Consider the following 16,770-nt stretch of genomic DNA (forward strand, 5'->3'; position numbering starts at 1 on the left):
GTTGAATAAAGAGAATACTTAAAAATTCATCATACACAGGATTCAGGAAAAAAAGAATCTGTACTAGCCATAGGTTGTATTAATACAGAATTGGACATAAATCTTGAAAAGTTTTAAAATACCCATATATTTCAGGGAACCCCCCCTGTAAATCTCTAGGATTTGAAAGAAAGGAGACTATATTGTAGTACCTTAATCATTAACAGAAAATTCTTTGTGTCTCAAGATACAGATCCAGGCACTTTTAGACTTAGGACATTTATTTTAAAGCCCAGTGATTCCTCGTCAGCTTCATTATATCTTATTATAAGTTTTAATGCAAGAGGACAAATCAGGTGGCAGAATGGTGGGAGGAGATGCAGCCTGATGCTTTAGAGCTTGAGCAAAAACCTTCATCTCTCTGGGCCTCAGTTTCCTCCCCCATCAAGGGAGGACTTTATGTTGGGATTAATATCTAACAATCGGGGAATGCCTTTTATATCACAGGCACTGTGTTATGAACTTTTTACGCTTTTTATTTAGCCCTCGCTATAGCCTTCAGAGATAAGTGCTATGGTTATTCCCATTTTACAGATGCATAAATCGAGACTTGGAGAAGTTAAGAAACCTTTCCAACAACATACAGTTATTTCCAGGAGGGTGAAGAAAGGTTCCTAGGGGGCATGGGAAGACATGCTGACTTCACACTTTTGTGCTAGGTTGTGCTAATCCTGTCCTACTTCCTCCTCCCAGGGAACAGTTTGGACTTGTCTCCCACTTGAGGAAGTGGGCCCTAACAGGAAGTGGAGCCCCAGGGTTGCAGCACTATCTTAAAGAGAGGCAGCAAAGGTTGCTTTAGGGTTAACAGTCTGGCTGCTCTTTTAAAATGTAAATAAGCCCTCCGTTTTCTGCCTAGGAGCTTGGCCCTCACCTCCTGGTGTAATTTCCTTTCATCTGATTCTTATACTGTTGATGAAAGATGGTTCCTAATGATAATAGACAGCCTTGGTGAACGGGCACAGGAGGGCTTTGGACAGCGGTGGGAAGGATGGAGAGCTTTCAAGAGGATAAGGGTTGTAGAGGTAGGATGGGGCCTCTGTAGCCTCCTCTTCCCTGTTATTGCTGAGTGCTCAGATGAAGCATGTCCTGACAAATACACAGGAAGCCATAAAAGGAAATCCTGGTTCCTTTACACAAAGCAGGACTTTGGGCATCTGTGATTTGAATCCTTGACATCAAGAACATAAGTGGACATGAAGGTCACTCGTGGTTCTCCAACAGGAAGGCGGTCATTTATTAGCAAGGCGATTTATTATTTCTCTCTTGTCATCTCTTTCTATTCCTCTACTGAGATGGTTATCCTGAAATTTTCCTTGGGGTCTGAGCACATTCACTGACCTGAACAAGCTCTATAACTGGGCTATCGTCCAGAGTTTGAATTTGTAATAGATGGTTTTTCCAACTACTGGTAGTCATGTGAGACAAATGTAATTTTGGTTTACATAAGAAAATTGTTTTAATCTCTTTCCTGCAATAAATTTTGTACTTAAACTTTCCCCTTTTTTGCTGTTTTGTATCAGAAAAAAAATCAATAGAGGAGCGTAAGTCAAAATTTTATTCTCCATGTGGAACACAGCATCCAGATGAGTTAATCTTTTTGCAGAGCCTAACATCATTGAACATCAACTATTGAGTCAGAAAATGAGCCATGTGCCTTTCATAAAGAAATACGACTAAGAGATATTTATTGCCTTTTTTTTAAAAAAAACAAATGTACTCTGAAGCAAGCATCAGAAACATGGTTACTACCCACAGCAAATCCTGCCTTTGAGAGGCCTACCAATTAAAACCCACTGGGCGAGTCAGACAAAAGTGTCCTGTTGCCCACAGATTGGGAGAAAATATTTGCAAATGATGTGACCGACAAGGGATTAGTCTCCAAAATCTACAAACAGCTCATGTGGCTTAATATCATCAACACAAACAACCCAGTCAAAAAATGGGGAGAAAACCTAAATAGACATTTTTCCAAGGAACACATACGGATGGCCAAGAGGCACACGAAAAGGTGTTCAACGTCGCTAAGGATTAGAGAAATGCAAATCAAAACTACAATGAGATTATCACCTCACACAAGTCAAAATGGCCATCATCAGAAAATCCACAAACGATAAGTGCTGGAGAGGGTGTGCAGAGAAGGGATCCCTCCTACACTGTTGGTGGGAATGTAAATTGGTACAGCCACTATGGAGAACAGTATGGAGATTCCTTAAAAAACTACAAATAGAAGTACCATATGACCCTGCAATCCCACTCTTGGGCATATATCCGGAGAAAAACACGGTACGAAAGGATACACGCACCCCAACGTTCACTGCAGCACTGTTTACAACAGCCAAGACATGGAAGCCACCTAATTGTCCATTGACAAAGGAATGGATAAAGAAGAAGTGGTACATATATACAATGGACTATTACTCGACCATAAAAAAGAATGAAATAATGCCATGTGCAGCAACATGGATGGACCTAGAGATGTCATATTAAATTAAGTAAGTCAGACAGAGAAAGAGAAGTATCGTATGATATTCGTTTATATGCAGAATCTAAGAAGAAGTGATACAAATGAACATATTTACAAAAAGAAACGGACTCACAGACTTAGAGAATGAACTTACGGTTACAGGGTGCGGGGAAGGGTGGAGGGGAGGGATAGTTAGGGAGTTTGGGATTGACATGTACACACTGCTATATTTAAAAAGGATAACCAACAAAGACTTACTATATAGCACAGGGAACTCTGCTCAATGTTACGTGGCAGCCTGGATGGGAGGGGAATCTGGGGGAGAATGGATACATGTATATGTATGGTGGAGTCGCTTTGCTCTCACCTGAAATTATCATGACATTGTTAATCGGCTATACAATATAAAATGAAAAGTAAAAAAAAACAAAAAGTGTCCTGTTGTGATTAATGAAAATTCATTGGCCACCCCTGGAAGATTCACTCAGGGGAAGTAGACATTGTATCCCCTCTTCCTCCTGAAGTTTACAATCAATTTAATGGTGATGAATCGAGAACCACGATACTGTGAATGGCAGGCAGGGCACTTAGACTATGAGAAAGTGCAGTCTTTACCCGTTACCTCCTCTGAAATGTGGACGGCGGGGTGGCGGGCTCACGTGTCAACAAGGGAAGGGAAATTCTCAGAGGCGATGACTCTCCAGTGTTTTAATCTTATCACATCTAAGGAGCCACCTCCACCCCCAGAAGATAAGCATGACGAGGTCAGTTATAGAACACGCTGTGCTGCATCTTTTGCACACCTGAAATGTAGAGTATACTTTGGGCCCCTCCACTCAAAAACTCCCACTCGTATCCATCCTTTAAGATTCTACTTAAGCACACTGTCTTTGGTGAGGTATCTCCCCAGGCCACCTATTTTGTAAGGCACACACTAGGTGCTAAAAGACGTGGGAAGATGATACAGACATGGGTTTATACCGCATCCCTTCACCATATTCTATGCTCCGTGACATGACAACTTAGGCTGATGCACATACCAAGTGGGTCGTCAGCCGCATGAACCGTCCACTGAAGACGTTTCCAGCTGGTCGGAGTGGAGCAGGCATTCTGCTAAGCTCTGCCGCCTCGGATAATCTCTTGCTGTTTGTAACTTCTGAAGAGCCAAAGACTGATTTACTGGGAGTTACCTCATTTCCAAAGGCGTGTGATGTCTCAGCCCCTTCACCACTCAGGAATGGAAATCTCTTCAAGGCAGGTGTCTGGGATATCAGGGTCCACGTGTTTGGCGAGTAGCCGGTGGGTAATCAAGCAATAAAATGGAGTCATCTGTTATATCACTACGAGTTCCCGCAGGTGCATTTCAAATTCCCCACACCCGCCACAAGCCGTGGCTGATGGATGTGTTGCCAAGGTAAATCCTGTGCCTTACACTGAGCCACGCTGGCCAATCAGAAGTCACCATGCCATTAACCCTGTCATTGCCTGTATTACCTGCAGAGAACACTGGCTCAGTGTGGCCAACTCTCAGCCCATTGTGCCACCACGGGATTGGTCATCAATCTGAAGCTTCCTGTGCAGAAAGCCTTCATGTCTTGTGCAAGCCCTTCAGCCTGCAACATCACGCAGCACTATTTGCGCCAAGAACACGGTAGATGTAGGCTGCACCTTGGATCAGCAAGATGGCTAAAAGATCTCATTTTAATAATGGCTGTCTATCCATTTCCAAGCTCAGTCAATAAACTCAAGAATCATAGATGAGGCAAAACAACTTTTTGATCTAGGGGACTGGCTGACACAGCAGATTTCACATCCTCGGTCCCCTCCCGCTAAGCGCCTCCCTGGCACACATACACACACATTTCCAAACACTCCCTGGGAGGGTAGCGGCACTGCCCTCTTTGGGAATCACTGCATTACGTACACTGGTGCTTGTCATTGCTCTGGAAGCATGTGGTGCAGTGAGTGGACACCTCAATCCTAGCCGATCACAGGAGTGGCCTGACAGCTGCCATACTCTATCCACAGTCCCTCCCACGATTCTCTCCTGTGGTCCCCACAACATTCGTGGACCTCTCCAGTCATCTACTCCTAAGAGAGACTGGTGGCTGAAGCTCTGTCTTTAAGAACCAAAGAACATTATGTGCAGAAGGGTGACTTCCTGTCTTTCACTTCTCCCGAGGGTAAGGCAAGAGGATGTGCATGTATAGCTCAGCAAGAGAAGCTTGACTTTTATGTAAAGCAGAATTCATACCTTGGCAGTGTGATATGAAGCAGGCTCCAGAGGCAGGCTGTGTCCTGAGCCACTAGAGAACCTTCCCTTTTGCAACCTCGCTGAGAAAAAGCTCCATAAAAATAGGTGGCTGTGCAGCTGCTTCTTTCCGCAGCTGGGCCCAAGAATTTGCTTCGTCTGGTATTTATAACGTTGTGTCTGCTTCAGCCCCACTCATGCCAGCCAACCTCTCACTAGACCCAAAGCAAGCCTCTTCTCCAGCCATCCTACCCCTCCACTTCTAGTCTTTGTTCTTGCTACATTCACCCCTGGTGAAATTACAGAAATGGTTACCAGGCCCAGGAAACTCCACTCTTTGGGAAATCCCTTAGGTGCTAGTGCCTTCCATCTCTGAGTCAGTCTCTCTGTGTATTCCCACAGCCGGTTGCTTGTGCCGCTGCTGTAACCTTCATGTCTACCTGATTCATTGTGCATGTTAGCCATAGCCTCCCGTTCCCAAACTACAAACTCACAGAAGCAGGGATAATATTTTATGCATCCGTTTGCTGCACCAAAGAAACCCAGGACTCTGCATAGAGTAGTTGTTCAACTGGTGTTTGCTGAATGAATGAATTATATTTGTGTTGCTGGACACACATGACTCCATACTGAAATAAAGAAACAGGATTTTAAAATGAGGATTAATTTACATTTGAACTTCAAAGTTCGACATGATGAAAAGTTCAGCAACTTGAGAAAAAATATTGAAAAATAGGCTTAGCTGTCTAAGCCTGAGTGTATCTAGTTGTGCTGTCATCAACCTCCACTTTCTTTTTTTTTAAAAAAATACATTTGTTTATTTATTTTTGGCTGGGTTGGGTCTTCGTTGCTGAGCGTGGGCTCTCTCTAGTTGCAGTGAGCGGGGGCTACTCTTCGTTGTGGTGCGCAGGCTTCTCATTGCGATGGCTTCTCTTGTTGCAGAGCACGGGCTCTAGGCATGTGGGCTTCAGTAGTTGTGGCACGCGGGCTTAGTAGTTGTGGCACACGGGCTTAGTAGTTGTGGCACACGGGCTTAGTTGCTCCGCAGTATGTGGGATCTTTCCGGACCAGGGCTCGAATCTGCACTGGCAGGCAGGTTCTTAACCACTGCGCCACCAGGGAAGTCCCATGGACCTCCACTTTAAAGATGATGAGAACCAAAGCCACAAGGCAAGTTGTATTCCATTGCTGATAAACTTCATAACTAGTTCCTTAGAATCTCAGCTCAAAGCCACCCTACTATTATTTTGAAATCAAGACACTTGTGATGAAAGATTAGATGCCACGTTCGTTTCTTCTGACGCCCAAAGGCAGTTTTGAGCACTTTGCCTTCTCTGTTCCATTTATTTACTAAATTCCCAAGATCATAATGATGAATACCAGCCCTTGCAAGTGTTCTGCAAGGCAGACTTATCAGAAGAGTGACTAATACTGGAGTTTGTCAAATGGCAAGACAAACAAATAAGCAAAAATCCACAATTCTTGTGTAAGGTTGAAATCAGAAATTTCTTTTTTATTAGCTACTAAAGGTCCTAGCAAGTTTCTGACAGAAGCATAGATAGAAAATGGAAACAAATACCTTGCTGGGAATGTCTCTCTGCTTCCCCTAATCTTGACTACAGCAATAATGAATTTCTGAACGGTCAAAGCGCACCATGTTATCTGTGCCAATGACATGATAAGTGGGTGCGTTCCCAAGGAAGCAAAACATATGCAAACAGGTCCTGTGCGCCCAGGGTTCTGGCTGAGGACTGACGGAGGCTGCCAGGGACACAATATCTTTTTTTCTGGGCAAATAAAGCCAGCTGTGACCCTCTGCTTTCCAGCAGGGGACCCCACCCTCCCTGCCGTCTCATCAGGCCCATCACTGTGCCACCAGCAAGATTCTCTTCCAGCATCCACTTCATCTCCTACTTTTACAGCATTTCACTGTCTCCTTTTACAGCCATGACCAGTAAGATCTGAACTGTGTCCAAACAAGTGCATGAAAACAGGCCCTTATTGGGAGATAAGTTAGCAGAGTGAGAAAGTCAGAGAGACAGCCAACATGGTGGTATTTTGCCTTCGCAGCAGGAATTAGTATCAACTCATGTACCAACCCACGTGATATAATCAAGACGGGGCCCGAAAACGTTTAGCATTCATTCTCAGAGTCCTGCTAAGAAATGACCTCCCACCTGTGTAATGAATGGCTGAATTTGAAGGAATGCAGCCTGCTTAATAGCTAGTATTGATATTATTTACAAAATAAGAGAGAAAAACACCCTTTGATATGTTTTGTTGAAAGTGTGTCATTGTGGTTTGTAGAAAGCTCTTGAAGATGTGAAGGGGGTGGCATGGGGACTTTGGAGATGGGAAGGAGGGTGAGTGGCCATCAGGTGGTTGGTGGGCATGAGGTGGGCTATTAGGAGTTCTACAACTTTCACCCATGGGAGACCTGACCTGGGATGAAAAGTTAAATCCTCCCGCTGCTGAAGAGAGCCTTCTTAGGTCTGTCCGGGAGCACCTGGGGCTCAGGGTCAGCTGACTTCTGGCATTGCACTCTCCTCCGTTATTCCAGAACCTTCTCTCACCTGACGCCAACGATGCACAGATGCCCTGACTATTCCCAGCCCCCTGATTCTCTCTCAAAAGGGCAGGTTCCCTTGTGTGATAAAGCAGATATCAGATGACAGTGCAGCTTTCAGAGACAACCGAAGACCCTGTTGCATTTGCAGAAACTGACTAAAACCCAAACAAAACAGACATTTTTTTCTTTCCCCACCTACCCCGCCCACCACCAAATCAACCTTTGTTTTTTTTTCAAAGTCATAAGAGGCACAAACAGGTAGCAAGAAGGCATGAGTGAAGCGTCCCCCGCCGAGCGCGTTCTTTTGGCTGTGCTGAGTGATCTGTCCTCCGTTCAGGTGATGACAGTAGGGCCCCTCCGGCCGGTTCTCTCGTGAATCTGGGATATTTTCAGCGCGATGGCTATGAGAGGGCTTAGCACTGCCTGGAAAAGGAGGAAGAAAGTCTGTGAACAACTCGAGTCAGTCACAGGAGGGCTGCAGGGATGGGTTTCTATTCCAAGCATCTGGATTCAGTTCTGATTTGTGGATCTGGACACCTGTTCGCTGGTCCCTGGTTTCCTCTTCCGTAAGAGGAGACTCAGTGGGCGGGCGGTTAGGGAGAGGAGAGGCAGCAGTTGATCTCCAAAGTCTTACCTGGCTCCCACACACATTGCTCTAAGATAGGAGCTTGCACAACCCAACTACGAGAGTATTGAAGCATTTCGGGAACAGAGCGCTGTGAATCAAGGAAGTTCAGAAAACCCCCCAGTCTTCCTCTGCTACATTCCCTCCCCAACACATACCCGCCCCCCCGCCCCACCCCCCCCGCCACACACATGTGCGTGAACTTGAGGAAGAACACTCATTCTACATCCTAAGTCCATGGACCTGATGAACCTACTCTCCTGATGTTTTGGAGAAGACAGACCAATCCATCAGCTAGCGCTGCAGAGAATAACAGCTCATTTCTTCCCATCACATAACACAGTGGCTCATGGGGCACCTCAGCGTCCCCTAGAAGGAGGTGGGGAGGTTTGGAGGCCTAGGGAATAGATTCTTGGAAAGGTGAAGGACATGAAGGGGAGTGAGAATCACGTCTTGCCCTTTAGCTGCTCATCATTTCATGAGACTCAGGCAGCGTTTTCCAAAGTGAGAGCACACACCACTCAAGATGATTTTAGGTGGTGCAGGAGATGATTTTAGATGGTGCATGGGCATGGCACCGGAACACTGAGAAAGTCAGTCTATTTTCCATTCTTCTTCAATCCTCCTAATTTCATCAAAGAGAAAATCTATTTGCTGCCAATCTTTAACACTTTTACCAGGACAGAGCATGCCTCAGGCAAGAGTTACCTAGATAGAAGGTAATATCATTGTATTTTTTATTGCATTTATTTTTTATGATGAATTTTATTTATCAAGGGATGCTGTTTTATTTATCAAGGGAGTTTACCTAGGGATACTGTTTTTTCCTTGGAGAGCACTGATGTAAGCTTTCTAGAATAAAAAAAATAGATTTAAGTGAAAACAAAGTTAAGTCCATTTAAAGACGAATACTAATATAGGGGTACTGGCAGAAAAGAAGTTTGGGAAATGCTGGCATAAGGGGAAAAAAGATATCATATTGAGGAAAATAAAACCTGTATTTTTGGAGGGGAGAGAAAGATTCTATTACTTGCAACCTACACGTATTCCTAACAGATAGAGGGACGGAGGGAATGCATGCATCCTAATCAGACAGCAAGAGCCCAAGCAAACACCCAGGGCGCCAGAAGCACAAGTAGCCCAGCTGTCCTGAGTGGAGTGTGGACACAGGGCATTCCTGAGCCATAAGTGAGCAACACTTGTTTGGAGAGACCTAACCACCAGGGCCAAGTGTAAGGTTTTAATTCATTAGGTAAGGGGAGATGTTGGAGGTTCCTGAGCTAAACGTTGACACTGTCAGAACTGTGCTTTGGAAAGAATGCTCTAGCAGCAAGTCTCATGGTTTAATACATTTATGGCTAAATGTATTACATTATCTCACTCTATAGAGATGACGAGATGAAGCAGCGCAGATGTAATCCTGGAAGCCAGAAGAGAAGTGAAAATCTAGAGCCTTTTCACAACTACACAAGCAAGTGCTGCTTCCTTCTGGTTCCACGTCCATCAACTTGATACACAGAAACAGAAGCATTTCTTTTCCTTTTAATAACCCAACTGGTGCCCAGAAAAATTTTCCACTGGCACATTTTGCCAGGCCCTGTTCCACAGGATGCCCACAGGGCAGCATCTGGATTCTTTAAGGGCCAAGCACCCACTTTGTATAGATGTCAGAGTATTAGCTTTCCTCCTCTTCCTGTCTTCTCTCCCCTCTTTCCTTCTTCCCCCCTTTTCGGCTATCTAAGTCTACATAACACCTATAAGAGAGGTAAAGTGAGGACAGAGAAAGAGAATAAAGCTAAAATCAATCACTTTGAGGTCCTGGAGGATGAATAAAGCTAAAATATCCTATCAATTTAAGAAAATGCAGTGAAACTGAATTTGAAACCCTAACCCTGACCCTCACTTTTTTTAAAACCGAAAATTAAGACCTATTTTGTTTGACAGCATTGTAAGTTTCAAGATTAAGGATTTTCTACTCCTTACCTTTAAGTGGTGGTACCTATTGGCAAGAGGGTAAGGGAGCACAGCTGTAACCGATACTGTAAACACTGCAGGTGTTCTGTTAACTGATCTCTGCTGAACTCTACAGATGAACCTATGGTGCCCATTTCTTCTGTAAACCATCCTGACTGAGGTCCACTGCACACTGGATGTCTGTGACCAACACATGACTCTCTAACATGCTCAACTACTTCTGCCTCTAGCAGTTATGTGCTTATTAGGAGTCAGTTACGTTTGTTCCTAAATATGTTAATGCCTGTTGTACTTGTTATTGAAACTATGAATTTATTAAATTATATGTAAACCACGGAAATGTGAGAATAAATAGGAAGAGTTCTTTCTATGAAAATTAAGTTGAATGTTTTGGAAAGAGTTAGATAATGGTGATTAGCCATGCCTGTCCAATTAGATGTGAGTGAGATGCTGTAAAGTACTGGGGAGAATTTTTTAAAGTATAGAACGTTCTTTTTGCAGATTGCCTCACAAGTGGCCTTAAGTTCCCACTGACAATAAAGAAATTAAAGGTGAACATTACAGATTATGAATTATGAGTGGGAATCTTTTGTAGAAAGATAATCACAACACCAAAGAGTATGCTCATATTCAAAGAAAAGGTGTTGGACCAAAATTAAAAGATTGACAAACAAACATACATTTATATGTTTTGTGCTAAAAAATAGAATGGTCAAGATATGTGTACATTTAATTACCCCTTTTAACTCTCTTTTTGGAGTAGTGAATTAAGTACTTGTCCCTTATCCTGACCATGTCAGAGAAGAAGGCTTCCATGGTAATTATGCAAACTGAAAGGAAGGAAACACATTTTTGCAAATTCTCCATGAGGAAGACCTTGAACATGGGAACTCCCACCCTGAGCAAAGAGTTCCAGGCCAGCCTGACACAGAAGCTGTGGAACAATCTGCCCTCAAGAGACTGTGAGGGTTTGGGAAGAAAAACATCAGTGATGATCACCATGGACTGAATACTACTGAGGTCCTTTCACACATTTTTCAGGAACCCAGAAAGTCTTCAGATGCTTGTAGGATCCTAGGGAATTCTGGGAGAGATCCCTAAAAGTGCCCAAGTTTGAATTTTTTTGCCAGCCTTGTGAAATGGGAGCTTCAAGTCATAATTTAAGGATCATAAAGTATTTGTTTTTCTTGCTTGAGTGTGCATGTGAATGTGTGTGTGTACACAGGATGCATGGTCTAGAATGAATGGTTACACCATGAGAGCACGAGCTTTGTCTAATTTAGGGCTAGAAAAGTGCTGCTACTTCGGAGGCATTGAATAAATATTGGTGGAATAAAAGCATGCTATGTCAGTTTGATGAAAAGAAAATGATGAGGCTGATAGAGACTTCTGTGGCCATTCATGAAGGGCACTCTGGGTGAGCCGGAGGGTCAGTAGTACTGAATTTTTACTGTCACGTTTTTCTTTAGAAATCACAGCTTTGGTATGTGTGACTCCCAGATACTCTTCTCATTTCATCAACCATTCATCATGGAAAGGAGAGAGAGGGAGATTCATTTTTCTGAAGCAATTGGAAAGGTCCTCAGACTGGGGAGTGAGAAGAGGGGTAAAAAATTAGAAGCCTGCAGATGTGAAATTTCTGAGAAGCAGCTGGACACAGAGCTTAAGAAACAGAGAGGAGCACGGGATGATGTAATTTGATTCTTTCACGTGACAGATGAGGAAACTGAGCCCAGAGAGGAGATGTGATTGGCCCAGGGTCACACATCTGTTTGGTGGTTGAGCTGGGATAAGAACATAGTGATTCTTCCTCTACTGCCCTTTCCATGACACAATTCTGAACACAAGACCCATGAATGACAAGGAAAAACAGAGCGGACAAGATGAGCCTAAGAGGAGAGATAAAGAAAAAGTAGGATCGTCATCCCACTGTACTAGACCAGACCCACATCAGATGAGGGGTCAGATAGGACTGATTAGCCATCCCCACTGGCCAAGAACAGGTGGACAGTGGGGAGAAGAGCATTTCCGGTTTTGTGAATGTATTAGATGTTCCAAGATGACTCTTGGTGAATGAAGGAAATAAACTAATAGAGACTATAATCTATTAGAAATATAGTATCTTTTTTGTAATTCCAGTGCTTCTTAGAGCGCTTGACATAGCTTTTCTACGCTCAAGAGTAGGACGCAGAGAGTGCTCATCCTGCAGCAAACGGCATCGGCAATGCCTCCATTCGAGGGTACTCACACCGCGGCCCCAGTCAACCTTGGAGGTTTGGGTGGCTTTTGCTGTCATCTCAAGTTAATAAGCCTAGAGAGGGAAATGGAGTCTGCCTCTATTTCAAATTCTGATACTTAGCTCCTCATGGATTTTTTTGCATTGGTTTTGATTTTTTAAAGTATTGCATTACAATATTTATCTTGAGTACTGAATTTTTGGCACCCCCTTAAATTCTACACCCTGCTAACCTCAGCCTCATCCTAGCCCTGTGTTAGGCTTTAACCTGTTCATACCCGCCCCCTGCCCCCCCCCAAGGAAAGAGGTTTCTTCTTTCCCTTTCTTTTTCATCTTCTCTCTCGTTTTATATTGTTGTTGTTTTGATTCACATTCATGTAAATTGGAGCCATAAAAACAAGCCCCTAACAAATGAACTTCTTACCCTGACGGCAATAGACAGGAGAGGTGTAAATGATCTGAATGTCACAAGACTCAAAGTAAATAGGTAACGGATTTTTTTTGGAGAAAAACAAATGCTAACCAGAAACACAATCACTTATCAAGTCATATTTGTTCGAATCTGTGGAGGGAGCCCAGGGCTTGGCTGGTCCCAGTGAGGACTGTGCATCAGGAGAGTCAGAGGAGTATCCACGTGGGAAGGAGGGCATGGGGAAGACGGTACTTATCCTGGTTCATGGTGTGAGGCAGGTACTAAAACCTAGAGAATGCAGATCATTCAACAACATGAAACACTGCCATTCCAACATCCACAAAATAGGGATACAACAAATGCCACGTTGGCCTGATGCTTAGAGGCAACTTGCATCAACACTTCTGCTTGGGTTAAAGATGAACCACCTTTCTCTCATGATTTCATTCAAACATTCATTTTTAGTCCGTGTGCTTAGTCTAAGGCAGCGGTTCTCAAACTTGAGTGTGTAGCAGAATCACCTGGAGGGCCTGATAAAATGCAGATTGCTGGACTCCTCCCCTGGAGTTGCTCATTTAGGACATCTGGGCTGGGGCCCAAGAATCTGCACGTCTAACAAATTCCAGGTGATGCTGATATGCTGGTCCAGGAACCACACTCTGAGAACCACTGTCCTAAGGAATGCCCATGGATGTGCCTGTCAAATGCCTTGCTCCAGCTGGAGCCTAGGTTGCCTTGTTTGTTCACATGGTCCCACTCCTTGGCCACAGCTGACTGGACCAGGAGTAGGTCCCTGACCTACAGGCAGCGGATCCATAGGCTGGCCAGTGACTGAGCAATGGCCTGAGGCAAAACCTGAACCAGCTGATCAGATTTTTTCTGATCAATTTTTTTAAACTGGTAAGTAATGAAAGAAGAAGCCAGCCAGCAGTGGGAGCTAAATTAACCACGAGGTTATAATTCACTAATCACAAGGGCATAAGGCACCAGGGTAATCCAGGATTACGAGAAAGCAGAGATTCTGAGAAATATGAAAAATTCTAAGAAATTTAGAAAAGATCTTGGAGAAATAAAAATTAAACAGAGCAGAGGGAAATAATAAAGAGTTGGGAGAGAGAAAAGGATGGTGTACGTCGCAATAATCTCGAAAGTAAAGATCCACTAACTCCTGCCAGGCGGGCCTGAATCAATAACCTGCTCGAGGTCTAGTGTCTGAGACCTGGCCCTACTCTTGGATTTCTTGAGTTACCTTTGGTCTGTTTGTGCACTAAAATAAATCAAAATTTGAAAACAACAAAATCACACTAATAAGCAAACCCCGAGTATGTTTTTCTTGGATCACTTTGAGGAACCATCACTATCCAGCTTTCTACCACCAGTGAGAAAAAGCTTTTTTTCCTCCTAAAACGCAACCTCTTGCAAACTGAAAGTAACTTCCTCACCAAATCAGCTCAGGGCACCACCTTCCCCTTTCCGCTACTAGCAGATCCCACCAATCTCTCCATCAGCTGGGCTGGAAGTGCACTTTGGTGAGTCTTTCTCTCTTTTCCCCACATCTAAGCAGTCACACACTCCTTCTCATCCCATGGTTCCTCCCTTTAACACAGTCCCCTATTACCCCTGGCTTGCAGGAGTCTGCTAACTCTTCTCAGGCTCACCAGAGTGCGCTTTTAGGAACTCTAATGTAAACGTCCTGGATGGTTTCCTAAGCCTAAGGTGTGCCCTTGCAGTATGGCTGTCAGCTTCTTGACAGTTGGGTCTTACCCTCTGTGGTAGGCAGAATACTATGCCTCAACCCCCAAAGATATCAGGTCCTGTCCCCTGCAATCTGTGAATGTGACCTTATTTGGAAAAAGGGTCTTTGCAGATGTGGTTAAGTAAAAGATTCTGAGATGACAAGATTATCCTGGACTTTCCAGTTGGGCCCTAAGTGCAATCACAAGAGTCCTCAGAGGAGAGGGTCAGAGGGAGATCACATGCACACACAGAGGAGAAAGTGATGTGGCGATGGGGACAGAGATGGTGGTCACCAGCCAAAGAACGCCTGCAGCCACCAGAAGATGGAAGAGGGAGGAAAAGATCCTCTCCCAGAGGCTCCAAAGGGAATGTGTGCCTGCCGACACCTTGATTTCAGAATTCTGGCCTCTTGAACTCCGAGGGAATACATTTCTATTGTTTTAAGTAACCCAGTTTGTGGTAATTTGTTACACAGCAGCCAGAGGAAATGAACACACCCTTCCTTTCCACCATTCCTCCCCAGTCTTCTGCCTGCTCCTTGTCTCACCCCACTGCACCCCTTGAACAGTGACCTCTCAGCCCACGCTCTTCTCCACTTTTACATGGTTGTTCTTTCATTTTGGACCAATGCTGAAATCTTAGCCATCCCTCAAGGCCTTTTTCATGAAATCTCTCTGATAGTCCCAGGAAGGATCTCTCCATTCTCTGACCCCTTCACTTGCTTCTCTGATGATTCCTTTTTATCTTGATTTACAGGAATTTGTAAGGGTTTTCTTTTCTTTCCTCTATCACATTTCAACTAAACTCTAAGTTACTACAAGGCAAAATTTTTCCTAAATGTGTCTGTTTCCCTCCCTATACTATGTCTTGCCCATAAGAGATGCTGAAAGAAATGGTGGGCTTGGGATATTGTTTCGAGTGCTTAGTGCAGTGGGCGGTATACTGAGAAACTAACTTGTGCTTTGCACCCCCTTTATCAGGAAGGTTCACCAGGACGAGATGAGACTGTCCATCCAGTCTCCCTCCTGCCTCTTCCTCAGCCCAAGGGGAAGCCAGGAACTGCTCTGCCTGTGAAGGGTTAGCAGGTGCTTGGGCGGTTCTAGTTAGCACTAACTGCTAATGTGGAGATAGGGTTGAATGAAACCTTCACAATTCAGAGTTCAAAGAAAAGGAAAGCTGTCCAATCCGAGGAAGCAGGAAAGGGAAAAGAACTCTGAGAAAAGGACGGCCTGTGGCAGTGGAAAGGGCTATTAGGGAAAAGACTCTGTGCCCCTGCCCAGAGCAGTGCCCCAGACAGAGGACAGGACAACAGCAGAGGTGAAGGCGACCACAGAGACCTGCGCTCTCCCTCAGGACGGCGTGTGCCCTCCCCCTGCTCCATCCCCTCTGAGCTGTTTTATATGATCTGGAAAAGGGAAGGAGCCCCAAATGGCTACTGCTGGGCTTCTTGCCAATTCAGACGGGAGTTAGAGGTCCACACAATACAGAAATGTGACATTCCTTGCATCACAGGAGTCGTGGAAAAGTCCATACCTGCTATAATTATAAACTTGTAGGCGTCCTCTGGCTTTGCTTCCAATACATCTCAGCACTGGAGAAAGTTTCTTTCTTTTCTTTTTTTCTCTGAAGTCTTTTTGTAATTGAAGTATAGTTGGTGTACAATGTTGTGTTAGTTTCAGGTGTACAGCAAAGTGATTCAGTTATATATTCAGTTATACATATATAATTCAGTTATATATATATATATTCTTTTACAGATTCTTTTCCCTTATAAGTTATTACAAAATATTGAGTATAGTTCTCTGTGCTATACAGTAGAGAGAAAGTTTCTGATTACATTGCCCTTCAAATCTTGAACACTTACACAATGTAACAGAGAGAGCCAAGTATAGGAATCTGTAACTGTCAGGGCAAATTTATAAGGGCCCTGCCCAAAGAGGCAACCAGGGATGGAAATCTATGCCGGCTTCTCTCAGCAAGCCAGGCATCCTGGCAAGGGGCTGCATTTTCCCAGAGGAAGGGTGCCTTTGTCTTTTCACAAAGATGCCATCCCCTAGCCTCACCACCCTGTGCATTCCCGCTGAGGGAGCCTTTTTCTAATTTGCACAAAGGGGGCCTAGAGGCGAGATGCTGCCCTGTTTACAGAAGCCCAGATTTTGGGTAACAAAGATGACTAGCTATTTCAAATCCACCTGAGAAGTGTCTAGAAGAGAAACTGTAACAAAAAAAAATCAAATACATTTGTTGCTAATAAAAGTTAAGTGAGGGCTTCCCTGGTGGCACAGTGGTTAAGAATGTGCCCGCCAATGCAGGGGACACAGTTTCGAACTCTGGTCCGGGAAGATCCCACATGCCGCGGAGCAACTAAGCCCTTGAGCCACAACTACTGAGCCTGCTCTCTAGAGCCCGTGAGCCACAACTACTGATCCTGTGCACCACAACTGCTGAAGCCCACCCGCCTAG

At 44.3% G+C, this 16,770-nt stretch overlaps 1 protein-coding gene across 2 annotated transcripts in view; it reads right to left on the reverse strand.

The window, feature by feature from the left end:
- Positions 1-6,119: 6,119 nt before the first annotated feature.
- Positions 6,120-16,770, reverse strand: part of PGM5 (phosphoglucomutase 5) — a 194,054-nt gene continuing 183,403 nt past the window's right edge. Inside the window, exon 10 of one of the 2 annotated variants that reach the window (XM_060299977.2) lies at positions 6,120-7,746. In XM_060299977.2, coding sequence (XP_060155960.1) covers positions 7,657-7,746 — 90 coding nt within the window. In that variant the 3' untranslated portion in view covers positions 6,120-7,656. The remainder of the gene's footprint in view (positions 7,747-16,770) is intronic. The other variant, XM_030877055.3, reaches the window with a different exon arrangement.

This window comes from Globicephala melas, chromosome 6 (assembly GCF_963455315.2).
Source record: "Globicephala melas chromosome 6, mGloMel1.2, whole genome shotgun sequence".
Taxonomy (NCBI): domain Eukaryota; kingdom Metazoa; phylum Chordata; class Mammalia; order Artiodactyla; family Delphinidae; genus Globicephala; species Globicephala melas.